Source organism: Podarcis liolepis (assembly GCF_965112155.1).
Source record: "Podarcis liolepis genome assembly, chromosome: 7".
NCBI lineage: Eukaryota > Metazoa > Chordata > Lepidosauria > Squamata > Lacertidae > Podarcis > Podarcis liolepis.
Genome location: NC_139561.1, coordinates 62,344,974 through 62,372,774, shown reverse-complemented (window position 1 = coordinate 62,372,774; position 27,801 = coordinate 62,344,974). Strand labels below are relative to the sequence as shown.

Here is a 27,801-nt window from a genome sequence, read left to right as displayed (position 1 = left end):
GACTGTGGACCAGTGGCGTAGCTAGCTGCTCATGTGCCTGGTGCGGGGCATGTCCTGCAGCCATGGGGGCAGGGCGATCTGCCCATAGGGGTGGACTGAGCCTCTCTGACACTTGGAGCCTCTCTGCCGCCTCCCCCTCAGCTGTAGGGTGGCTGAGGAAGAGGCAGTAGGCAGACGCAAGTTGCACGCTGCTGTTTCAGGCAGCGCGGAACCTGCAGGAAGCCACCATGTCACTCCTAAAGTTTTGTGAGCCAATTTTTTTTTTAAAAAAACCCTCATTTTGTCACCCCCCCTCAGTGATGACACACGGGGTGGGCCACACCACCCACTCCCTCCTTCCTCCGCCACTGCTGTGGATTTGGCGGTTAAAGTATCAAGCGGAGTTGTGAATTGATTTGGATCCCTTTTTTCTCTTTATAGTAAGTAGTTAATGGGCGATAGCCAACTAAGTCAGAGTATACCCAATGATTTCAGTGGATCTGCTTCAAGCACCTCTAACATTGGATCTCACCCATAGTGTTATAGGTTAATTGAGGGAGGGAGGGATTTCTATACCGTCCTTTAACAAACAGTCATAGGGCAGTTTACAAATGTAAAGACCTCTTATTTCCAGCAGGTTGTGAGGCAGCTCAAATAACTGTCCCTGTCTCTGGGATTTGGTGGCTTTGGGTTTGGGGTGGGTCCCCCAGCTCCTCCAACTCCTTAACCATTTAATAGCTTCATTACAGTGTAGAATATTGTTGGCTCATTCTCTCCACTAGACGGTAAAGAGCCGGCAACTTTTTTCTTTTCTTTCTTCCTTTGCATGTAAGTATCCAAACCAGGAGCCTTGTTCCTTTCGGTGGGTTTAGCTTTCCAAGCCCCCTAAGTATCTTGGCTGCTGACCTCCTTTGTCTTTAGTTCCTGAAGCCTGCCAGGAGCCAGAGGAGATAATGCCTCATTAAGCTTGACGTGTGTGCACAAGAGAGAGGGAAGAGAGCACAAGAATGCAAGGATGTGCATGCATGTGCAGGTTGAGCAGGAAAGAGTAGCGGCAAGGGAATGGCAGAGAAGGGTATGGGAATGCTTAATGAATATTCCCACTGCAGCTGGACTTTGAACAGTCACTGATTATAATTAAATCACTCTTTTTCCTTGGCAAGTTAACCATTTCTGAAATTGGCTCAGATGGCACTGCTGTCTTACATAGTGACCTGTTCAAGGGATTCTAGACAAATGGGAGTGCCGAACAAGGAAAGGCACATCAAAGTACCTAAGTGAAGGTGGTTTTGCCTGTCGTGAGAAGTAAAAGCTTTAGCTTGCATGCTCTGTGGGTCTTGAAGTGGGCACTCTGGCAAAAAGAGCCAGAGTCCCCAGACCCTCCAGCTTATGCTATAGAATTGGTTACATGAAAATACAATCTATGTTGTTGTTGTTTAGTCATTTAGTCGTGTCCGACTCTTCATGACCCCATGGACCAGAGCATGCCATCCTGTCTTCATTTTTTTGCATTTTTTTTCTTCAAATGCAATCAATAAGATACAAATGATAATAATAATAATAATAATAATAATAATAATAATAATAATAATAATAATAATAATAATAATTTATTTCCCCAGCCATGCTGGGTGGCTCCCAATCAAATATTAAAATACAATAATTCATCAAATATTAAAAGCTTCCCTAAACAGGGCTGCCTTCAGATGTCTTCTAAAAGTCTGGTAGTTGTTGTTCTCTTTGACATCTGGTGGGAGAGCATTCCACAGGGCAGGCGCCACTACTGAGAAGGCCCTCTGTCTGGTTCTGTGTAACCTCACTTCTCGCAATGAGGGAACCTCCAGAAGGCCCTCGGCGTTGGACCTCAGTGTCCGGGCTGAACGATGGGGGTGGAGATGCTCCTTCAGGTATACAGGACACCAATGCTCTTTTGTTTTATTTTATCATATCTTGCCATAGCTCTGTTCATATGGCGTACACATACGGAAGCATGGGAATTAAGATCAACATTTTTGTTTGATCCACCATGCATTCCACATAATGGTAATTACTATGGTATTTCCCCCTCCAAAATATGTAGATATATTTGTTAAACCACAACAATATTTGTGCTGTATTCATGTTCTTGGCCTGGGTTGATGCTGCAGAATGCTTTTCCCCCTAGTATCTTCTCTCTCCTCTTTTTCTTTTTCCTGCTCTTATATTTTAAAAACTTTATAAAAATTCTATGAAAAAAATAATAAATAGTGTTGGGTGAGTAAAACTTTTTAATGGCTGCCCCCTGCACTGTGAGATGTTCTTTACTCCCTTAGATCATCCTCTGCATACTCAGGAGTGGGAATAGGTTCACTATGTGAGCTGGAAATCCCCTGAGAGGTGAGGTGGTAGACAGACTAATATTTCTGGATAGCACAAGTGGTAGCACTCTGATAGCTACTGGGATAAGCATGGCTAAAGATAGCAAACAGGGTGGACACTCCTGAGCAACCTCAACACCTCAATTAAGTTGTCATCTCAAATGGACAGATCCCTTCAGAGATTAAAGGGGTGGCACTCTGATCCACGGTGTCTGTTTCCTAGCACAAACTGTCTTCAGTTACCTTCCCGTAGAGCAAGAAATTGGTGCCTGACCTATCATGTTGACAAGCCCAAATGAGCTGTTTGTGGCAGTGATGTCATTTGAGGTTGTCATTACTTCGTTCAGCCTACAGATTTGCTTGGTTCAGAATTGTCAGATGAATTGGGCCCCAGATATTTGTTGGACAATTTTCTCCTGCCTCAATCCACCTGCCCACTGAGATGGTCTTCTGAAACTTATTTTTCCTGGGCGCCCCCACCTTCTGAGGTGTGGTAGGGGGTGACCCGGGAGGCAGCCTTTGCTGTGGTGGCTCCTTGTCTTTGGACTGCCCTCCCTAAGGAGGCCTGCCTAGATACTTCATTACCTGGCAAAACTTGCTGGGCAAAACTTCCCCATGCCCCAAGCTTTTAAAAATTGCTAATTTAAGCCCTTTAAATCTTAGATCAGCTTCATTTTACCACAGCTGTTGCTGTTCTAGTTTGTTGCTTTAAAAATTCTGTGTTACTTTGTATGTATTGCTGTTTATATATTTGTTACTTCTTGCTACTTTTTTTAGCCTCCTTGGGAACATAAACGTGTGACATATAAATCTATATGTAAGTAAGCAAAGCTGAATTGAGTTTTGTGGACCCTCCCTCTAAAAAAAGTTATGTGTGCTCTGCATTTCGTGCATACATGCAAGCTCTTTGATTTTAATCCCTCACTCCTGATGAAACTCTGACTGACTGCAGTTGTGCAGGGTTTGGAAGGAGAAACATTGAGTTTCCAAAGGCCTCTCACCATGGCTGGGTGTTGTGGTTGTGACCATAGAGCTGGTGAAACCAACTACAGTTCCCAGGGTGCAATGCATCATTGTGCATGTGCACAGCCCCATCAACATGTATGCACCCACACTTTGGAACTCTCTGCATACTGACACCAAGCAGGTGCCTTCAATGAACTCTTTTCAGAGGCTGCTAAAATATTTTTGTTTAGGCAAGTGGCTTGCTACAAGCCTATCCAGACAGGTGGAATATTGAGCTAGGTTTTCATGTACTACTAATTTTAATCGTTGTTTGAATGTTTTAAATAGTTTTGTTGTTTTTTTAACTGTGGTGGGGTTTTGTTTTTTTAACCTGATAATTTTATTGCTTTATTTTTCTTGTAAATTGCTATGAGATTTTATTACAATCCAGCAGTATATAAATCTTGTGAAATACGTGCATACATAAATCCATATAGTCAGCTCAAGGAGAAGCTCAGACCCCTCGTTCTGATTGCTGGTTTTAAGCCGATTCTGATTGATGTGCTGGGAACTTTACCCAGTGTTAATGTGCAAGTGTTTCAGTAATCAATTTCATATATTTTTTTCTACCAATAAAGTCAGGTTCTGATGAGCTGAATGAGTTGGGCATATACTAAACATAGTTGCACACATTTGTTTTCTCTCTCCATTAATCATTGAGATCCCACCCCACCCACTGCTCGAGCTTCTGTGGGATGACAGAAAATGTCCACCCACACTAAAGGAAATTTGGCAAAAATTTAATGATTGCAGCATATTAGTCACAGTGTGAAAGACACATAATGTTCAATAATCTCTCTTTTCTAGCTTCCTGCCTTTGGCAAAATGGGGGCTTACATGAAGTAAATCAGGGACACAGCTTATTGCAAAAGACCTGCTGGAATGTGGAAATAAGCAAACCAGCCCTCCCCCTACAGGCAAATATCCAATAGGTTTAGAAGGGAATTTCAAAACAGGCAGTTCTAGAAATGTATTCCGAAGCGAGCCCTCTGAGGAGATGAATGTAAAAGATGATGACGTTGGATGTTATAACTATAAAAGCATGTGTGAATATACCGGAAAGGAAGGGAGGAGGCTTATTCTTAGTGGTAACTGAAGGTAGAACAAGAAGCCAATTTTATAGCTGTCGGGACGATTATTAGACAATAGAGTAAGCTGCCAAAGGGCCAGCTTGAATCACCATCACCAGAAACATTCAGAGGCTTAAACATAGGAAGAAAATGAGAATAACTTCCCATTCTTTCTGATCTGGTGTGAGCAGGAAGGCCATGTGTACAAATAGTCAGCTATTAGATTAGCTTGAGGAGATGGCTAGGAGAAAACACAGCTGTGGCATTTTGGGTCAGGGAAGGAGTGGATCTTCTTGGCTATTCCTGAAATGTTTCTCCTTCTTACACCAGGACAAGGGAACCTTTTTCAGCCTGAGGGTTGTTTTCCTGCAAGAGCAGTCTTCCAGGGATTGCATGCCAGTGGTGGACAGGGCCATAGATAGGCAAGAAGTGACCAGAATGTCAGTCTTGCTTTTGTACAGCATATTACATGCAGAAGGAACTAAATAAAGATGCTTAACTGCACCCCACCAAAAGAAAAAAACCACCCAGAAGCATTCCTGTTAGCAGTAGTAGGTCAGGAAACACCAAAGAAAATTAAAAACTTATTTCTATATGCAACAAAAGCTGCAAGAATAGTATACGCAGAAATGTGGAAAGAGAAATCTAGTCCAACAAAAGATCAATGGCTGCATAAACTAATAGGATATGTCGAACTAGGAAGTATGACAGCCAAAATAAGAAATATAGATGGAAAGACAGTAATAAGTGAGTGGGAACAACTTGAAGGGTATCTAAAATGAAGCGGTATTAAGATAAATCTACAAGCACACACACACATATACACATACACATGATAGGATGAAAAACAAAAGTACATATAATGTATATGGAAAATGTAACAACAACAACAGATTACTGTACATCCAAAAGTCAGAGATTTCTACAAACACACATACCCTCAGGCAAGCAAGGGACAACATCACAGTTCAAGGATACATTCCAGCCAGGCAAAATCCGCCCAGGGGGGTGCAAAGCTGGGCTAGTGACCCAGGAAGAGTTGTTAGAGCCAGACAGAGAAGTCTGGGGCTTCCCAATACAGTTTGGCGCCTTCATTTTATGCCAGTTGATGGATCCTGAGGCTACCCATCCATTCTCCTTAATAAGACCACATTTGTAAAGTGTAGCAGTTTATGTGGTAAATGTTCAGACATGGAATGGGGTCTGTACAGGGAGTGCAGGGCTCTTGATGAGCTATTCCCACCCATGTCATCCCTACTCCCATTTCACTACCATCATCCCTTCCAATAAAACAAAATACTTTTTTTTCCCTGCAACTGGAATGTATGGCTAAAGTACATTATTTAAATAGCAGGTTGCTTTATGCTGCAAAAAATGTAGGCTTGTTGAATTGCAGGCTTTGGTTACTTTTTTTTTTTTTTAATCCTCCTACCTTGCATGCAGAAAGGTTTGGTCCCTGGTTTGATCCCCCACATCTCCAGATGGGGCTGGGAAATGCCCCTTCATGAAATCCCAGAGAGCCACCACAGCTCATCACTAGACAACTAGATAAACAAGTGATCTGACTATTTGGAAAACCCAAATTGCCATTTGTTCCAATTCAACGTTAAAGAACGGTTTTTCCTGGGGCAAGTGGTGGGGACAGAGAATCCACAGACCTGTATCTAGAAAGTGCAGGAAGGGAGAAGGTAAGTGTGGATGAGCCCTTAGGATAAGGCAGCTTCCTGTGTTGCATCTTCAGCTAGTCATAAAGGATACACAAAGTTAATTTACATTGAATCAGACAATTGGTCTGTCTGGCCCTGAATTATCTACTTTGGCAGTCTGGTAGCCAGAAACCAGGAGATTCCAGAAATTGAACCCAGGCTCTTGTGAATGCAAACATATGCAATCCACTATGCTGCTGCCATCCTTCCTGGGTCATGGGAACATGCAAGAAAGGATGTGTTTTCTGGTATGGTGCTAGAAAATGCCAATGCAGAACATACCTTAGGCTCGTTCAGGCATTTGCCTGGATATATAAACGTAAGGGACCCCTGACCATTAGGTCCAGTCGTGGCCGACCCTGGGGTTGTGGCACTCATCTCGCTTTATTGGCCAAGGGAGCCAGCGTACAACTTCCGGGTCATGTGGCCAGCAAGACTAAGCCACTTCTGGCAAACCAGAACAGTGCACGGAAACGGCGTTTACCTTCCCGCCAGAGTGGTACCTATTTATCTACTTGCACTTTGAGGTGCTTTCGAACTGCTAGGTTGGCAGGAGCAGCGGGAGCTCACCCCATTGCGGGGATTCGAACCACCGACCTTCTGATCGGCAAGTCCTAGGCTCTGTGGTTTAACCCACAGCGCCACCCGTGTCCCTTTGCCTGGATATAGGTGTGCTCAAATACAATATGGGAACAGGGGTGCACATGCAAGCCCCGCCCACAGTGTCCTTGTTCACATCACCCCATCCCCAACCTCCCCATCTTGCATGGGGCATCTCTTGAATGCCAGCATGAGGAGGGTCAGGGAGTGGAACAGGGCAGGGGGCAGGGGTGCACATGAGGATGTTGGGGGCAGGGCAGGCATCCTTATCCCTTCCCACACTGTGAGTGTTCATAAACACACCTCTTGAACTAAGTGTAAACTAGCTTTGTTCCACTGTTGTTGTTTAAAGAGGCAGCTGGTGTTTGCAGATGCTTGCCACATCGAGAAATCCAAATTCAAATTGCATCTTTTCTTCTTTAAATTAAAAAAAACATGAATTAAGAATATCACTGTAAATCTTTTGCAATGAAAAAGAAATTGATTGGTTTCTTTGTTTTTTGCTTTGTTTTGTTTTTGGCCAGCCAGTGTAATGCGAGAGTGGATGGTAATTAAAGCTGACAGCCCCGGCTGATTCTCCTTGTTCTGTGCAAGCCTTTGCATCTTTTATGGGAACTAACTCCCCCAAAGTGGGCGAGATAATGATAAACACTATCTCAGGTCACCTCTAGTAAGAAAGGGCCTTTGTTCCAAAAGATGCCTTTTAAGAACAAGGTGCTGCTGACTTAGAAGGCGTTTGATTTGCAGGTACTGGGGGAATTGCTCTGCTGGGTGCTTGCTTGTTCAGTAAAGATACAGGGGTCATCTTCTTGAATTGGTTTCCTCGCAGAAAAATAAACCCCTGAAGTTCCGACCACATCTCCTTTCAGACAACTAGAAGTTCTACCTTCATGAGTTAGGTGGCTTTATGTCTCATCAGTAAATTACCTGTTTCTACCTTCAGTTCTGGGACACGGGTGGCACTGTGGGTTCAACCAGTGGGTTTAACTGTGGGTTAAGCCAGTGTGGTGTAGTGGTTAAGAGCGGTAGACTTGTAATCTGGGGAACCGGGTTCGCGTCTCCGCTCCTCCACATGCAGCTGCTGAGTGACCTTGGGCTAGTCACACTTCCTTGAAGTCTCTCAGCCCCACTCACCTCACAGAGTGTTTGTTGTGGGAGAGGAAGGGAAAGGAGAATGTTAGCCGCTTTGAGACTCCTTCGAGTAGTGATAAAGCGGGATATCAAATCCAAACTCTTCTTAAATCACAGAGCCTAGGGCTTGCCGATCAGAAGGTCAGCTGTTCGAAGCCCCGTGATGGAGTGAGCTCCGGTGCTCGGTCCCTGCTCCTGCCAACCTAGCAGTTCGAAAGCACGTCAAAGTGCAAGTAGATAAATAGGTACCACTCCGGCAGGAAGGTAAACGGTGTTTCCGTGCGCTGCTCTGTTTTGCCAGAAGCGGCTTAGTCATGCTGGCCACATGACCCGGAAGCTGTACGCCGGCTCCCTTGGCCAATAAAGCGAGATGAGTGCCGCAACCCTAGAGTCGGCCACGACTGGACCTAATGGTCAGGGGTCCCTTTACCTTTACCTTCAGTTCCATCATGCAACTATTGTTGCATCCCCTCCAAGTGATGAGAGACTCCAGGGGTACCGGCATGTATGTGGTTTTCTTGAGGATGAGGGTTTGTTTTCTTGAGGAAGAAGATTGACAGAGACTGTGGTGTCTTTTGGATATATGCTTTTATTTACACATATATGCAACCTGAGCATAGGTTGGAGGGACTCTCAGTATTAACACCCCAACAGATCTTGCTTCCCCATTAGGGGTCTAGTGAACTCAAAACCGCAGGTCTTGGGTCTAGCTCCAAGTAGATATGTTTTTGTGTCTCCCCAGTTTGCAGCAGCAGCCTAGTTCACCCACCTACACCCCTTGGCCTGTTGTTCTCCAGCCTAGGATGATGTACTATCAAGCCAGGTGAGGTGGGCTAATGCTCACCCATTCGTTTCTATGGAAACAGAGTTCACTTTTTATGATGCAGGTGATAGGTGCTTAACACCCCCCCAAAAAAACCTGTAGTGCTATAAATGCTATGAATGTCCAAATCTGAAGAACAGGCTTGAAAATGCCTAGGATTGGTGGGAAGGAGGGAATTACACCTCAAATATTGTCATGAATGGTGACTTCCAATAGGAAATTCAGATTAACACAGCCTTCCCCAGTCTGGTGTCCTCCAGATGTTTTGGAAGACAACTGCCATCAGCCTCGGCCAGCACATGCTGCAAAAACTCCTGCAGCAAAAACCATAAAAAAGACTTATGGCACCTTAAATACTAACAAATTCATTATGGTATGGGGGGGAAAATCTTGTGGACTCAGCCCCACTTTGTCAGATGCATGAATGCAAAGGCTTAGTTGGCAGATTATAATGTACAGTATAATGGAGAAAATTGTAAGGTGGGAGTTGAATGGCAATGAGATGCCAGAATTACAGTCAGTGATAATTAGATTTCAAGCGTATGCTAAATGGGCACACCTTTAATTTTTCATAGTAGAAGACTGGTTTTGAATGCTTAACTACTACACAACATACCCTCTCTTGCAGTGAATTTGTGCAACTTATTGATGAAACTGGTTATGGGATGTATTGATTATATAACACAGTGATAGCTCACGTACACTTGTAAGATTTGTTAAATGGCCAAGGTGTAATATGGAACACAATTAAGCTACCGTTGTTAAGGGGAAAAGCATAAGGAGCAAATGCCCCACCATATACACTGAAACATTTGCCTGTGCAAATAGCTTGAATGGTTTCTGGACTGCAACCTGAAACCATAATCCCTGAAGCAGTGACAGGCCCCCCTCATGCCCTTCAACCACTGGGACTCTGGCTTCATCAATTCCTGTTTGGAAACAAGATGGATCTATTTGGAGAAGTGCTCTTGCTCTTTACTCCTGTGGCTTTTAATCTTGAAGAACAACTTGACCTAATTACTTGTTTTCCTTGCAGAAGTCCAGCCCTGGCGGGAATTTTCTCATCCTGCTGGTAAAATAAAATGGGAGGTTGGGTGGGGGCTTTGCCCGTGTGCTTTATTAAAGAGAATCGCCTAAAATAACGTGCTTTTAAATTAAGGGCCATCTCTTCACCTCTTCAGATAATTAGACTGGAAGTTTGGAGGGAAAGGTTAAGGGGCAAAAAAAAAAAAAGTGAATACAGTAATAAATAATGATGTAGAGTTTGTGAAACACTGTCTCTTCTGCTTACTGAAAGATCGGCACCCTCTCTTTCCCTCTCTCTTCTGTAGATGAATTGCTTAATGGTGTGGTTTTCATATTTAATAAGCTTTGCAGCCATCAGGTGGGATAGTCATTGCAGGCGTTCCTCACCAAGACAAGTTTGTTCTTAGAAACATGAAATGTGTTCCCCTTTCCCCAGTTTTGTTCATTACGATTGTTGTAGAACTACTTCAGATGTATGCTATACTGTGCATACATCTCAAATGTAATGTATAACTGATAAAATAAAAACTCCCCCAAAGAAAGAATCATGAAATGTGAAGACAGTAAAATATTGAGTCTAATGTAATATCTATTTTTATTTTTATTTTAAGAAAAAAGGGGGAAGTCTGCATTATTATTTGCTGTTATTTTACCCCTGTCACCTGCCTCTCAGCTGTGACCCACTTCTTCTCCCTTCCCTTTTTTATCCTCAGGAGAACTCTGTGAGGTAACTTAGGTTGAGAGACTGGCCCAAGGCCACCCAATGTGCCTTATGGCCGTGAGGATTTGAACCCAGGTCTCTCTCCAACATTAGATCCAAGCTTAGATTGCTACATCACACTGACTCTTGAGGTGCATGTTTGTTCATGCCCCTCTATCCAGTACCTAGAAATGTGTGTTATTTGTGGATGCGGAGAAAGCCTTTGATAATATATCTTGGGATTTCATGATGAAGAATCTCCGGGGGATGGGGGTAGGTCAAGGGTTTCAAAACGGTATAGGTGCGATATATTCTGAACAAAAAGCAAAACTTATTGTAAATAACGTGGTTACAGATGAACTAAAGATAGAAAAAGGGACACGTCAGGGGTGCCCAATCTCTCCATTGCTTTTTATATCGGTCCTGGAGGTACTGTTGAACATGATTAGGAAGGACCAATTGGTCAAAGGTGTACAGGTCGGAGCGAAACATTATAAACTGAAAGCATTTGCAGATGATCTAGTACTTACTTTACAAGAGCCTGAATCTAGTACAAAAAGAGTTTTAGAGCTAATTCAAGACTTTGGTCAGGTTGCAGGATTTAAGTTGAATAAATCAAAAACGAAAGTACTGGGAAAAAATCTAACATCATTGGAAAAAGAAAGGTTCCAGAATGAGACAGGGTTAACTGTGGTTAAGAAAGTGAAATATTTGGGTGTTAACATGACTTCAAGAAATTTGAATTTGTTTAAAGATAATTATGATAAATGTTGGAATGAAATCAAGAAAGATTTAGAAATTTGGTCAAATATGAAGCTTTCCTTGTTGGGTCGAATAGCAGTTATAAAGATGAATGTGTTACCTAGAATGTTGTTTTTGTTTCAAACTTTGCAAATATTGGACAAGATGGATTGTTTCAAGAAGTGGCAGAAAGATATTGCTAAATTTGTCTGGCAGGGCAAAAAGCCAAGAATAAAATTTAAGATACTAACTGATATAAAAGAAAGGGGCGGATTTGCCCTGCCAGACTTAAAACTTTACTATGAATCAGCAGCTTTTTGCTGGTTGAAAGAATGGCTCCTTCTTGAGAATACGGACATTCTGGATTTGGAAGGGTACAACAATAGGTATGGGTGGCATGCATATCTTTGGTACGACAAGGTTAAAGCGCATAAAGGGTTTAAAAACCACATTGTCAGGAAAGCACTATACAATGTTTGGACTAGATATAAAGATTTATTGGAAAGTAAAACTCCAAGGTGGCTGTCACCGGTGGAGGCAAAGGCTTTTAAAAAAGTTAATATGGAGGCCAAATGGCCAAGATATGGAGAAATTTTGGAACAAGAAGGAGATAGATGGAAATTGCAAAGTTTTGAAAAACTAAAAGAGAAAGTGAGAGATTGGTTTCAGTATTGTCAAATAATGGAAGTGTTTAAAACAGATAGAAAAATTGGCTTCCAGGTGGAAAAATCAAAATTAGAGACAGAGCTGCTAGAACCCAGCACTAAGAATTTGTCAAGAATGTATAGCTTGCTGCTGGAATGGAATACACAAGATGAAGTGGTTAAGTCTGCAATGATTAAATGGGCACAGGATATTGGTCATAATATTTTGTTTGCTGACTGGGAAAGGTTGTGGACCACAGGTATGAAATTCACAGCGTGTAATGCCTTAAGAGAGAACATTATGAAAATGATATACAGGTGGTACATGACCCCAGTCAAGCTTGCAAAAATTTATCACTTGCCTGACAATAAATGTTGGAAATGTAAGGAAATTGAAGGAACATTCTTTCACCTTTGGTGGACGTGCCCAAAGATCAAGGCTTTCTGGGAAATGATCTATAATGAATTGAAAAAGGTACTTAGGTACACTTTCCTTAAAAAGCCAGAGGCCTTCCTCCTGGGCATTGTCGGCCAATTGGTGTTAAAGAAGGACAGAACTTTTTTCATGTATGCTACAACAGCAGCAAGAATACTCATCGCAAAGTACTGGAAGACGCAAGAATTACCCACCGTGGAAGAATGGCAACTGAAGGTGATAGACTATATGGGACTGGCGGAAATGACGAGCAGAATCCGTGACCAGGGAAGAGATACAGCACAGGAAGACTGGAAGAAATTTAAAGAGTATTTAAAGAAATATTGTAAAATTAATGAAGGTTAGGAAAATGCTGGATTGGTTATTAAGGGGTTAAAAGCGGCAAGGGATAATTAGAAGAAAACAATTTTCTTTATTTTAAAAAAAAAAAATTAAGTTAAAACTAGGGCAAGGATTTGCTGACAATTGAATTTGAATTTGGAATACAGAAAGGGAAGGTACGAGGAAGTCGTGAAAGTAAGTTAAAAGAAAGTAAACTCTGGAGTTATACATGTTTGTTTTTCTTTTTGTTTATATATGTGTGTATTTGTTAGTATGTTATTGTTATGGTATTGTTACTGTTGTTGTTATTGTATTATGGTGACTTGTTAAAACTTTATTAAAAATTTAATTTAAAAAAAAAAAAAAGAAATGTGTGTTATCTCTGAAGCCCTGCTTAAACATAAGGACCAGGAACTTGAAGCTGACATGAAAAGATACTGTGTTGCTCCCTTTTGTTTCAGTTGGTCTTATACAAGGTATTGTGAATTGCTTCATTCCTCCTTGGAATGACACCATATTGTAAAATCACTGTTCTGCTTGACCGAGTGCTGGCAATAATCTACCATCCCATGCCTTGAGAAGTGGTGTGAACCTGGAGCAGAGGGAGCAACTGCCAGGCAGGCAGCTTGGGAATGAAAAGTGAAGGCCTCGTGGCTTCTTGCAGCAAGGAGTTGCTCAGAGTGCAGGAGTTCACCAGAACTTTGGAACCTGGAGGTGGATCCCTTGTCTTCAGGGGACAGGGGTGAGGACTCTGAAGCAGAAGGGGAAAGGCAGCCAAGGTTAGCTCCAGGTGGGCTTTCACCAGATGAGCCTGTAGTACCAGCACCCTTCTGGCTTGAGGCTGAGGTGTTGCTGTCCTCACACTCAGAGGGCTCTGCCACTGAACTCACCCCATAACTCTTCCCTGATCTACCAGATTAGAAGACTGATGGAGTGAGTAATGGCACCTTCCATGGGCAGCCAGGCTAGGGATTGGGATGCTGATGTTGCTCCTGCTGAATCATAGCTCAACTCTCTTACAGCACAGCTGGAACCCTGTCTGGACTTGCATCCAGGCTGAGCCTGGCCTTACACCGGGCTGAGCCTGAGCTCAGCACTCTGCTCAGAACAGATTGGCTCCCTTGGGTCACCTGATCACCAGGACAATTGCTCCAGGGTGACCCTATTGAGATTCCTTTCTCCAAGCAGTGTTCCTAGTGGGGAATTGGTTGGGAATTATTGCTGGGCTTCTCATTGGAATCCCATTGTGCACACAGCACTTTGTTTTTTGTTTTCTTGTTTCTGATGTCTTTATTGTTGGAAGCAATTCAGTACATGAAAACAAACAAACCCACATCTACAAAAGTGAGTCTAAAGAGACTGGGACCTCAGCCCATGGTCAACAGAAATATATTGGAGTCTCTTTAAATTGTTGGAGCATCACGAATTGGCCGAGCTGCACTGAAGATTACTCTCTTTTTTTCATCCATCTGATGGATGGAGATAAAAGAAAACCCTCCTGAGGGACGGTGAAGGTGTGTGTGTGTGTGTGTGTGTGTGTATTTCTCTATTGTGTAGGAAAGGGTTAGAGCTTTTGTTGCTTAAACTTATGAAGCAGCCAAGTGCTTTCCAGTCCCTTCCCCTCCCCATCCTATTTAAGATAAAAGCCCCATATTCCTCATCACAGGAGAAAGCTAAATTCACAGCTTCCTGCTTGCATCACTTCTTGGAACACCTTTGGAGCCATGTAACACCATGTCTCCTTGTGTTACTTGAAGGCATCCTGGGAAATGTTACTGACAGGAAGCAGTGCAAGGCTGAAGAATTGCCTCCATGCCCAATGTTTGCATGGAGAGAATATTTTTGAGACCCTGGGGCTGAGGATTTGGGGCCAGCATTACACTGAACATATCTGGGTAGCAAATAGAGATATGGTTGAAGTTTCCTCCTCTCTCTCAGGTTATTCCTCTTCCCGTGGAACATCACATCCTTGTTTTGGGAGTGGGGGTAAGATGCATTGGCCTTATTTGGAAACAAGAACCATCTAAGTACATCTTCAACTTCCTAAAGATTGCAATATACTAATTGGATATCCTCATGGGTTTGGATGACTAGCCGCCTATTAAGATTAAAGTAAAAAATCAATAATCATTACTCACTAGTGGAAGTTCAATAGCCATTCTAAATTAAGGCCTCTCTGGGGGTGCAGGGTTAGAGAGAAAGAAATAAGCTGTTTAGATCATCCTTCCCCAACCTGGTACTTGCCAGCTATTGTGGGCAACAAACCCTGAGTTCAGGAGTTGTGGTCCAAAACATCTGGAAGGTACCAGGTTAGGGCAGGTAAGTGTATAGTTAAGGCAAAACACAAGGACCAAGTGCATTTAAGCTGCTAAGCCACTGAGTTATAAGTTTGCTGAGGAAGCAGTTTGGCCAATGAACAACAAACAAGCTTAGAAATTGCCCAGAATTTTGATGAAATATTTTTGATTGGTGTGTGTGTGGAGATTTTAGCACGAGCCACAAAGATTTGAGACTAATATTTAAACCCATGCCAGGTGTTTACAGAGGTAAAGCATACCATATATATAATTGTAGCAGTTAAATGTAAAGGACCTCTGGCTAAGTCCAGTCAAAGGCGACTTTGGGGTGTGGCACTCATCTTGCTTCAGGCCCAGGGAGCCAGGGTTTATCCACAGACAGCTTTCCGGGTCATGTGGCCAGCATGACTAAACCGCTTCTGTGGGTAATGATCAAAGTAACTAATTCTATAAAGTCTGCATATATCAAGCCAACTCCTAGGAGCCGTGGGGGCTTTGGGCCCCATAATAAAATATGGCATTGCCATTAAATGGCATTGCCATTCGAATAGTATGTGTGCACCATGTCATGTGTTAGATTACTTGGGCCCCCGCAATATTTCATTCAAGTTGGCACCCCTGGTGTATATTAATACTTCGTCTTGCAAAGTAGACCCAGATCTTTTCAGTCTGCCCGGAGCTTGGCAGGGTTATGTGGGGTGATAAGATGTCATCATATTGGGTGTCAAGCTTCCTTGTTATCTTTGATTGACAGTGATTGGGAGATGCACAGACTGATGACATGTCACCATTTATATTATTAATAGGGCACATTAGCAGAGCATTTAACCCATCATAGGATGGTTATATGGCTTCCATTTTTATGCTTTATAAATAACATTAATGAACTGCATAAGACCCAGAAAACGTATGCCCCTATGAGACAATGCTACCTAAAAATAGGTGACTCTTACTTCCATTTGCAAGATGTATTTTATTTTGACGTCTGCAAAGGTGTACTAAACCTTCTGTTCATCTTATTCCAATTGCAATATGTGCTCCACACATCCATTTTTATTTGTTACTTTAAGCTTGTTTTGTCAGTATATTGTTATTTCTGGAAACTCGACAAACCCATCTTTTTAAAAATATACAGGTCACATTGTGAGGAAGTGAAGGCAAAGGGCCATGGAGTGGTGGTTTCTCCATGTGTTTTACAGTGCCCAGTTCCTTCCTGAGGGTGGGAGCACTTGCCTCCTGTTGCACTGGAAACTTCTATTATGTTAAGCAGCAAGAGAGACTTTTCTCCCCTAAAGTACGCCCTTGAGCTAAGCAGCTACTTGAGTTCTGTGTGTCTTTACCTATAATTAAATAGCCCATTATGTTAGGCATTAAAGCTTCATCACCATTCTTTTTAGCCCTATGGAGATCACAGTCTTCTGTTGTAAAAATTAACAGTTATCAATCAATGGACTCATTTAAGATATGTATCTCATAGTGATCTTCTTGCTCATTGTATTCAAGTCGTGTCCTCCATTGCCTCTTTCTCCATGCAGCAATTGATTCTTTCTTAGCTGTGGCTGAGATGGCCATTAGGGCTCTATGCTGCACGCAGCTTCTCTAAACTGGAATCTGTAGAATCACAACTGGGTTGAACATACTTGAATGAAAGGGTGGCTGTTCAATCAGCTGCTGAGCAAACTATTCAGGAAGGAGAAGCTTCTGGTAGGACTTCAGCTGCCTTGGGAGGCCTGCATAAGGATGTGTGAATTCCCAAGAAATTTTCCTTCTCTCATCTAACTACTCTAACTTCCCTTGAAATTCCTCAGGGGTTCCCCACCAAGTGGACACAAACCTATGGGGAATAAACCAGGACACAAATTTCAGATATGTGTGGGTACATGCAACAAAATGTGTGCGCGCGCGCACACACACACACACACACACACACACACACTAAGGAGGCATTAAAGCAGATTGAGCAACTAGATCAAGACATGAGAAGTTATGCAATTTCTAGTCACACAACAAAGTTTTCAGGCATCAATTCCCGACATGCATAGTTTTCAGCACAGATCAATAGCAGACAGCCACTGCCACAAACATTCCTTTGCATCACGTATTAATTTATCCCCCTGGGGCTTTGCATTGGGTTCTGAGATCAGCACAGATGCATCATCTGCCAGAGATTGCCTTCTAAGCAATTAGTCTAATTAAAAGGCAAAGTGTTTCTTTTACTAGTTTTATATCACCCCTACCCAAGCCAGAAGCCCCACCCACACAGAATAGTTCTAGATTTATTTTGGGTCTTGGGATGTAATGATTTAAAGGCTCTTTGTGTCATTCTTAAGGGAGGATTAGTGAAGTCTTGCATTGTGACAGAAAGGTGGCATTACCCTGTTTGAACATATGAAGCTGCCTTCAGCAGAACCAGACCATTAGTCCGTCTCAACCAATACCTGCCTAGCTCAGATAATCTACACCATGGTAGATTTTATTTTCATGAATGAGCTGTACTTTGGGTTCCTCTTTCCATTCTCCATTCGTGAGGAGAGGAGAGTAAAATTACCCATTTGCACTTCCCAGTAAACTAATTTCAATTTACATATGCAGGTGGGTTTATGAGTTTTAAATACAAACTGTGGTTTATGAGTTTTAAATGTGAGGAAAGGGCAAACCGTGGGTACCAAACAGACCCAGGAAAAAGGTGGCAATGTGTTCCTGCCAGGGGTAGAGGAAAGGGGGTGCGGTGGGGGCGGGCTGCCCCAGGTGTCACCACCAAGGGAGGTGACAAAATGCTAGGCGGCAGTCACCGTGGAGCCTGCAGTGTGCCCGAGCCATGCATCTTTCCTGGGAGTGACATAGTGACTTGGGTGCCCGCAGACTCTGCGCTGCCCCAAACTGTCCACCTGCCACCTCCCCCTTAGCTGTAGGGTGGCTGAGTGGGAGGAGGCAGGCAGACTCCTCGGAGGCCCCACGGAGCATCCTGCCCTGGCTGGCCCCGCCCTGTGGTGGCTGGCCCCGCCCCCACAGGCATCTGGCTCCAGCCCCAGGCGCAGGGCACACATGCCGCCCCAGTCACCCAATCGGCTTGCTCTGCTGCTGGTTCCTGCATACTGGGGAATGTCTGCAACATGCAGGGAATTACTGAGAACCTCCCCACCCCACCCCAATCTTTCACCTACCACTCACTCGTGGTGAGAGGGGGTTGGAAGGCTGTTCGTGTGGCATGCAAAGTGGCAGGAAAGTGCAGGTGTCATTTCTCAGTACTCTACTTATGTTATTTCGTTAGCCCAGAGGTGGGGAATCTTTTTCAGCCCAGGGGTTCATTCCCCTCTAGGTATCCTTCTTCATACCATTGTTGGGCAGGGTCAGAACAAGAAATGCACATTTTGCCTTTGAACAATAGGCTCGTCTATATGCACACCTATCATTGTGTCCTCCATCCAGTAAATTAAGAGGCATTGTCAGAATCCAAGGAAACATTCCAGCTTGGCAAAAACACTCAAGGAAGGTGCAGAGCAAGATTGTTGAGAAGCAGGATTTGGAGAAAGGATGTGTGTTGTGGGAGAGTCCTAAGCACCAGTTAGAGTTTCTTAGAGGACTGCATTTGTCCCCTGAGCCTGAGGTTCTTCACATCTGGCATTAGCTCTATCCACACATTAGCTCAGCCTTTCTCAAGCTTGGGTCTGCAGATGTTGCAGAACAACAACTCCCATCATCCACAGGCAGCAGGGCAGCAGTCAGGGGTGATGGGAGTGGTAGTCCAACAACATGGGAACCCAAGTTTGAGGAAGGCTGCATTAGCCACACGCAGGGTGGGAGAATAAGGGATCCTCGCCCCAAAGTTAAATCTACAGAGCTGGTACCACCCATCTGACCATACATTCAGCAAAGGTATGGAGTGTGAGTTAGCTGGACTGGGGTAGACTCATCCACTCAGTTAGGAAACCTGAATTATTAGAGCTCCGGGTCACCTGTGCAAGGCTCTGAACCTCTAAACACATGGGTATGGTGAGGTGGGTGGGGTAGGGCCAGTGCCAGGATGCATGGTACACCTTCCCATCCATATGTTACTTCTTCATGCAGAGGGTTAACTGCTGAATTGGTCTATTATCTCAGACGCATCCTCAGTAGATTATTCTGGTGATTGTACTTGGTTGCATATTGATTTGGTGATTTGTTCTTGCAATGAGAGCTGAAAACCACAGCCTCTTCAAGGGCAGAATATGTGGGGTTTCTTGTCATTGCCTTCTTCTTTTTTACGCTGTTCTTGAAACACGGAATTGGTCTTAGAATGCCAATAGCATATAACTAATGTGACACTGTCTCTAATAAAATGTCTGAAATGGACTTTGGTTAAAAGTAATTGGATTCTGTAATAGCTCTTATCGCATTAATGTTGTTTGCACTGTTCTGGTTAAGGCCATTAATTTTGCTCTCATATACCCCAATTTTCAAGGGTGCTTGTGACTATTAGGTAAACATTTGTTTCCGACAGAATCCTTGATGGCTTGGCCAAGAGTTCCCTCATTATTATTAATTCCCTATCCCCCTCCAAGAAAAAATATTCATTGCAATTCTTTTCTCTCTCCTTTTGTTAAAAAAGTGAAAATATAGTATTGAATAAGTGAGTAGAGAGTTGTGTGGTTTTCTGTTTAATTGGATCATCAATAGCATGCTGTATGGAAATACCAGTGCCATTTTAGTGCTCCCAAAGTGAGCCATGGATAATGTCTCTGTGTGTTTTTTCATGGCCTATCTCAATATGTTTTTGTTTCTTTTTCTTGTTGACTTCAGCCACATTCACACCATATAGTTTGAGCACTACAATGCCACCTTGACAAGAGATTGCTTCCCACAAAGAATTTTGGGGTCCATGATTTAATGGTGAATGCCTTTGCACAGGGAACTCTGGGAATTGCAGCTCTGTGAGGGGAATAGGGGGTCTCCTAACAACTCTCAGCACCCTTAACGAACTACAACTCCCAGAGTTCTTTGATTTGAATATATGGTGTGAATGTGGTCTTAGTCAAAAGGAACCATAATTGCTCAAAGTATCTGCCTCTAAGAGCAGTGATACCATTGAGCAGTATTTTCCTGCATTCAGAACTGGATTCAGGCTCTGCCTCTGCTAAACATATAAACAACTTTATTTATTTATTTTAAAAAATGTATGGACTCCTGACCAGTAGATGGAACTATTCCCTGCATGTTGATATCATGATGATTTCAAATTTACAATGCAACCTTCCTCCCCAAAGGAGTCAAGGACAGCTCCTGATAATAAAATGCCATAGAAACAATTTAATACATCACAACAGCATGATATAAATTAGTTAAAACCAGGTATGTATAAATGGTGAGGTGTGAGGAGGAAGGTCAGTGGGGTATTTTTCCTTTTACTGATTTCTATATGTTTTGGAAAGTGCTTTGTCTGTCTTTTCTCTCTGCATTTGGACCCCTCTTGAGAAGGTTCCCAAGATGGAGGAGCTGTCTTTCATCCATGTTTGGATGCCACTGGATGCCATTTTGAATCAGGATGGCAGTCAAAATCATTCCAAACAGCACTGACCAGAATAGCTCTGAAGGTGTTGTCAACCAATTAGGTGTGACAGTTCCCGAGATTGAATCTGTATGAAAGGATACATCCGCATGCTATATTGAATCAAGATGGCAGAACTTTTTTGTTTTAGGAATTCTTGAGCAATGCTGACTCATTCTACTACCGTAGTATATTTTGTCCCTCTCCCTTAAAATTCTCTGAAATGGGTTGAAAAGCTGTGGAAGGGTAGCATTTTCACTTGTTACAGAGATTCAGCTCCTGGTGATACTCTATGATGTATTGATTTCAACTTCCTTGCCTTTATTGGGGTGGAGAGAGACCATCTGAAGGCAAGGAAATAGCCACACAAATCCACTGACTATGGGTGTGGGTGGTATTTGAAAGACACTGTTACAACAGGAACTTCCTCTACATCTTCAAAGAATACTTTTAAAATATATATAGTAATAATCCACACAATTTTGACCTTTGCTGTCTTTGTTTTGTCTTTGTTTTTTGCAGGTTTACGGGAACAAACCTTCCTGCCCCTGTAATCAGCAGCAAAAACTGGCTTCGCATGCACTTTATGTCAGATGGCAACCACAGGCAGAAGGGCTTCAGTGCTCAGTACCAAGGTATTGACAGTCTCCTGATTTATTCTGCCCAGTCCCCTGCTCCTCCTGAATGACCAATGAACAGTGGGGATTCCTAAAACCAACTTGAGAATTGGAGTATGCATTATTTGCTGCAGTTTTCAGTTTCTCTTGTTCATTTTTTCATCCTGTTTAAATACACTTTTAATCAAAATGCAGATATCTAAACCTAGTGCTTTTTTTTTAGTTTTTGCTGATTTTTTGAGCTGAGAACTTTGTCATAATATTCAGGAAACGTGCAAGCTGGCAGGTAGCCAAATCTTATCCATAAATTAGTCTGGGAGGGTAGGATTAAGTCAGCTCTTATTGATATTCACCAATATTGGAATCCCTCCAGCTCCTAGTGGGCCTTTGCTTGCTCATAACCACCTCAGTGGGCTGCATTCCAAAGCAAATCCTGCGGCATTCCTTGGGTTTATCCATTTCTGTCCCCACCCTGCTGATCAACCCCTTGCAATGCTTTTGAAACAGGAGACAAAATTATAGCTTAACACAGAACTGCAAATATGGTATTGAAATATTCTTTTCCATACTGCCATGGCTAGCAGTGGGAACTACTGTCCACAAATGGAGCAAGGCTGGTGACTCTTGCACGGCCTGCAGACCTCAAATTTGTCTGGCATTTGCCAGGAAGGAAAGTCATGCCAATATGGCCATAGCTCAGTGACGGAGCTGCCTCTTTGCATGCAGATGGTCCAAAGTTCAACTCCTGGCATCTCCAGTTAAAAGTATCAGCTGGCAGATGATGTAGATCCTTTGCCAAAGACACTGAAGGGTGGCTGTGAGTCAAAACAGACAATACTGAGCTTGATTGACAAATAGCATGAAACAGCTTCCTGTGTTCTTCACATCAGAACTTTTTGGGGAAGGTGGATTGTGTCTACAACTCAGCAGTGTAGATTTTCTGGCTCACAGGACCACTTTGGCCTTCCAGGGTCTTAATTTCATTCAGGAGACCATTTTCCCCAAATCATACCCATCTTGCTCTATAGCTGCAGTTGTGTTAAATATGCAGCCTCCTACTGAAATCGGGGTTTGCGGGGACTGCGGATTTCAAATTACTCAGGCAAAGGAAAGCAGTTCACCTGTGATGAAGTCAGGTGATTGGCAGGTGGGTGCCCCTGTTCACTAGACAAAATGGCCTGCAGGTGTTGTGGGAGGTCAGAATCCAGAGCACCAGCAGGATCCGGTTCCAAACCTCTGCCATGGTGCTTTCAGAATAAGGCTTCATATGTGTTAATTCAGAAAAGGTTCTCCTCCCCTCCCACCACTGTGTTCTGCGGCTAAGAAACTCAGGTTGTGATCTTTATGAATCATCTTTCAGATTTAATACCTGAAGCTGTTTAGTCATAATTTTCAGTTGCCCTGATGCTGATTTTTTTTAAAAAAAAGAAAAGAGAAGGGAAATCAAAGTCATGATTGCTGCTTTGCTTATTAAAAATACACCTGCCTGAATCATACCTTTTTTTTCTTTTTTGCAAAAATAGTCAAGTAAAGATTAATGTTCTAATTTCCTCTCTGATTAAGGAAAATGTCAGGGGCTTCTAATCCAGTAAGCTTGGTTAAAAAACCCCAAAAAAACTTATACATAATAGTCTGAGTGTTTGCATGTTGAGTGCTTTAAAAGATAAATTTCCAAGAAGCCATTGCTCATATGGAAGAGACACTAGGGGGTTCCGAACCAATTTCTTGTGTTACTTTTTAGAGACAGGTTTATGTTTAGACAGATGACAGAAGATGCTTGCAAAGGACAGAGAGAGCTAAATTAAACGTTGCTATTTCCCTTACCCTTTCCTTTATATTTGTAAGGCTAAAGCTGTGGGTGGAAGGTGTATCTTAACCTTTTCCCATCCCTCTATTTATTGACTCAAAACACCACATCCATCTGCTTTCCTCCCAGCAAGAGAAAGTGGATGGAATTCTCAGTTCCCAGAGTTCCTTAACAATCGGTCAGGGTCTTCTAACTACTTTGAGAACCCTTAACAAACTACAGTTCTCACAATTCTTTGGGGGAAACCATGACTGTGAAATCATAGGTCTTTAAACATATAGTGCAGATGGGACCTAACATTGGTTGCATCTCTTTATATTTGAAATACCCTGTATATTCTTCAGTGGTGCATTAATCCTAAATAGTTTACTTGATGCCTTTTTGTTACTCTGGGAGAAACTCCTTCCTGGTATTTTTTGAAGATGCTGGCAAGGCATGCACTAAATATGTACAGTCCAATGAAGAGTCTATTGCCTGCTGTTTCATGGGGATCTTTGAGAGGGTGAGAGACAGGTGAGGCTCAGGAACTGAGTGGCAAAGAAGGAAATAGGGGGTAATTCTACTAATGTGGGTCATTCATCCTGTTGTGATTGGGAGCTTCTGGAGAAAATTATTCCACCTGAACTTAGAGCAATTTACATGGAAAAGTCTGCAAGAATAGCAGTGTTTTGTTACCTTAAAGGCAGAGGCATTCTATTATAAGCTTTAAAAGATAAAGTCCATTTTATCAGGTGCATATAGTATAATCCTCAGGGGTGAGGAACTGAAGAAGGCTTTTACATTTCACATTGTGGGTGAAATTCCTTTGGGAGATTGAATTGTTCTTCCACCAATTCCTTAGCATTGCTCCCCCCTCCCCAATGTCTGATTTGCATCCATTGCAAATGGACTGGCCTGTAGAAAAGTCTGTTTTCTTGGCAGGCTGCAGTCCATCTTTTGCTGATCTCTCTTCCCTTTCGTTACCTCTCTAGTCAAAAAACAAATGGAGATGAAGTCTCGGGGAGTGAAATTGATGCCGAGTAAGGACACAAACCAGAAGACATCTGTGTGTAAGTTTCACCCACCGTTGCACGTTCAGTGAGAACTAGCGCCTTAAGCATTCCATGACTCTACAGCAATCTCCAGAACGTTGCCACTCTTTCTCCCAAGTTTTAATGCTTGTTACCCCCACCTCCTACCCTGCATTATCGCCTCACCTCCTTCTTCTGGTGCTCTGTTTGCAAGCACCTACTAACTGTCAAGATGCGGCCTGGATGGGTGGGAAGGGGAAAGCCATATGTGTGCAATCTATAGTGTTAGCAATCCTGTGGAGGGCTTTGGGAGACTCGGATATCTCTGCTTTTTGTCACATACTCTATAGAGTCATCACGATGCAAACACATTTTTTGACAACCAGATGTATTTGTCTAGCATGAATGTAAGAGGACTTGGATCAGCTGCAGTAACTCCACTGATAATCTGAAATGAGATCTTTCCTCTCTCCCATTCCTGGTCATTGAATTTTACTGTGCCTAACTTAAAGAAAAAGACAAAAGGAGAAAATAGTAATATTCACCACACTTATTCCGGATGTGCTTTTTAGTTTTTCACTAATTTTGCCTTTCTTTAAACAAAGAACTTGCTAGAATAGATAGTTTGTTTTGTCCTGGAATTGTTCCTTTACTGAAGTTAGCAGACTCCTTTTGTGTGTGTGTGTGTGATCTTTTGTTTGTACATGTGATCCCTTACACACACAAAAAGCATTAGATGCACTCCTTTGATAGGTATGTGATTTCGAAGTGGAGCAATCCTTGGCTGTGGATTCTTTCTATAGAATTGCATTGGAATGGAAACTGAGCTGGGATTTTGCAGTTGGATGTCAAAGGTGGATTTAGAGGAGTGTGATCAGTTTGCCTGCATTGGGCATTGAGCCAAGAGGGCGCCACAGGGGGCGCTGCAACAATGATGAACAATGGATGACGAGCGAGCCTGGAGACAGCCAAATCTTGGCATTACACAGAGCATCACTGAAATTTTAAAGCACAAAGTCTACCCCTGCTGGATGTGGATAGAAACAGCGCAAGAGTGGGCATCTGGTGGCTGTGCAGGAAAGGTTTGTGTCATTCCTAGACAGTGCAGAAGTGCCTCTAGGCTTACCTTTAACGTAGGATCAGAACTAAAAACTCACTTGGTTCCTTGGGTCAATATACTAAACACTGACATCTTTCAAGACGGTATGGGGAAAGGTTACTTGTGCTATTTGTGTGGTTTAGTAGCATTATGGGATGCAGACTCTTTTAAAGTAATTCCATTTGGGCATTTGTATCAGAGAGAGAGACAGCAGGAAAAAACCAGAGTGGTTTTGAATTGCTCTTTCAAATGTCATTCTACTCTTCTGCTCATTTCTGGCATCCGAGCTGTGATTGCACAAACTGGCTGTAGTTTGGCTAGTTGATGAAAAGCAGGATGTAGAGTTAAAGGAACATTCTCAAGGTGAAGGGGTAACAATACCCGATTCAGATGGTGACATAAAATTTGATTTTGATCTAGTCCAACTTATTTGGCTGGGAATATTGCTATTAACTACTCAGCCCCACCTGTGCTCTGTTATGTGTTATCTATTTCACATGGTTGTCTGTGTGGATAGTGGGACTCTTAAGAGATTGATGAGCAAGGAGAGACAGCAGCTGAGAGATAAGCTATAGTTGTGACGGATTGCGTGTGTTTAACATGGCAGAGTAAGTTACAGTGCCTGTTTCTTCAACACATATTCATCTGAAGCAGCACAGTAGTTTATATTGGGGCATATTCGGTTTCCCTCTGCTTTGGCAATACAAAGCAAAAATAAATAATAATTTGTGTTCTTAATCGTGTTGTAAGACACTGGTTGGGCATCCTGCAACCAAGTGAGTCTTAAATCAGATATTTAGTTCAGTGACACACCATGTTCTCAACATGGCACGGGTCTTTCTAAAAATGTAGGAATTTTAAGAATAAAAATATAATATGCTTGATCTTCTCAGCCCTAATTGTATCAGGAGCCAAAATGTCAAACTATTTCTTCCCAAATAGATGTGAAGGTGATTGTCCATTACTTCAATATAGTTTTTGCAATGGCTGCCAATGCAAGGTGCAATCAGATCTTGGCTTTCTGGGTCCTCTACTCACTAGCAGCAATGATTCCTGCAGACATATTTCTAGCGGCAAGAGAGTTTGTTTCACATGTCCACATAGGCAGTTCCTGCATCTGTCTCCTTAGAAGGACCACATCTTGGCTACAAGCAGCTGTCTATCCTGACTCCCAGCTTAAGAAGAACAAGAACTCAAAGAATGATTCTTTCCAAAGGCTTTAATATTGAGATTGGTGTGATACGTATGCAAATCTCTGGTCTATGGCTCAGCAGGCAATACACATAGTTAATCCAAGGCACACAGGTAATCTAAGCACTCAAAGCTTAGACTGTTGATCCGACACTGGCACACCCCTTGCTGTATTTTATAGAGGAATTGTGTGGGCTCAACATAATGCAGTGAGTGGTTCTGCTCCTTAGCAAGCAATCTAGCAAGAACCAGCCAGTAGCCATAATGAGCTGAAGTCTAAGATTGCCTAGCACCTGGATGTGCCAAGGGCCTCTCCAAGACATTTTGTTGAGTAAAATGGGGTCCACTTCCATGTACACTTCCATGTGCAGAAGCTGAATGAAGTGGCAATTGAACCTTTCTTCAGTGCTGATGATAGTACCCCAGGATAACGGGTTAGTTTAGTGTATGTGTGGCATACACAACTCTGTCTACCTCACTACTAGCTGCTCCCCATTCCCCAGCATCTGCAGCCCAAGGTGGCTGCCTGACTCTGCCTAATAATAGGACCAGCTTTGAATGGATATGTACAGAGAGTAGTTTACATGTAAACCAAAGAATGGATTTGTTGAAATAGAACTGTGAAGTGGCATTTTAAAAATTAAGACATGAATTGTAAGTATACCGGAGGCGAAAAGGCCCCCCAGCGACATCAGGCTTTGATCTTATGCTTCTCAAAAAGTGCCTTGCTACATGGTGAGCCATTTTTTGCAATTTGAGAGAGTCGCTGGTGATTTGTATGTCTGCTATTCAAGGGGAGGGTGGTTAGCAATCCTTCTGAGCTCATCCTTCCAACCATGCTAAGAACCTGTGGGGCACCAAACTAAGTTTCAGTTCATACATAACAACAAATTGCTTGTTGTTGCTAAAGGCATGAACCTCAGGCTCACATATACCCCCTTCCTCCTTCCTTCACATACAGGTGGAGGAAATGTAAAGCATTTCATCAAAGTTCATCCGAAAAAGGCATTTGTGATCTGAAAATAGAAGACTGTTCTATACAAAGCACAGCAAGTTAACAAACCAGAAAAGAAAACACTTTGATCCTGGTTTAATACTTTACTTGGTTAACTGAGTTTGTACAAACCACAGTTTCCTTGTTTGGATGCAACAGAAACTTCAGGTTGCTACAAACTGTGATGAGCAGCATTAAAACTTCTGCACATGTATGTAAGGTGAGAAGGAGGAGGAGCACACAAACCTAAAATACATTGTGTTGTCATGACATGAAACAATGATTTATTGGTACATCTGAATCAGTCTAAACCAGGGATGAGAAACCAGTTGCCCTCTGGATATTGTTAGACTACAATGAACAGTTATAGGTAATATGCAGCAAACTCCAGGACTTGAGCAAGCTTCCAAGGAAAGCAGATTGCAACCAACAGATTTCAGCGTTCACAACCGAGCTATTCTATACTCATGCAGGGCCTGATGGCTGCCAGAATTTCAAGGGCCATTTCAGGAAATGTAAAAGACAAGTTTTCTTGCTGTTGAATGGCCTCGGGTTGTTGGCCTTTGCCAGGGAGAATCTCTAGAAGAGAGAACAGAGGTGGGTGGAGCAATTCAAATTTTGGAAAGACTTTCTCAGTCTGGTGGATTTCATGTCTATGGATCCTCCTAGTCGGATGGTCCTGGCTCCATGTTAAGATGAACAATTCATGCAGTGTGTGTGTCA

The 27,801-nt window shown here is 42.7% G+C and overlaps 1 protein-coding gene across 6 annotated transcripts in view; it reads left to right on the top strand.

Moving 5' to 3' along the window:
* CSMD2 (CUB and Sushi multiple domains 2) overlaps window positions 1-27,801 on the top strand; it is a 495,517-nt gene that overhangs the window by 232,084 nt on the left and 235,632 nt on the right. For 4 of the 6 annotated variants that reach the window (XM_083511538.1, XM_083511534.1, XM_083511540.1 and 1 more), the window contains exons 6-7: window positions 20,883-20,995; window positions 23,756-23,833. In XM_083511538.1, coding sequence (XP_083367664.1) covers window positions 20,883-20,995; window positions 23,756-23,833 — 191 coding nt within the window. Of the gene's footprint in view, window positions 1-20,882; window positions 20,996-23,203; window positions 23,298-23,755; window positions 23,834-27,801 lie in introns of those variants that run through there. The other 2 variants (XM_083511541.1, XM_083511542.1) reach the window with 2 other exon arrangements.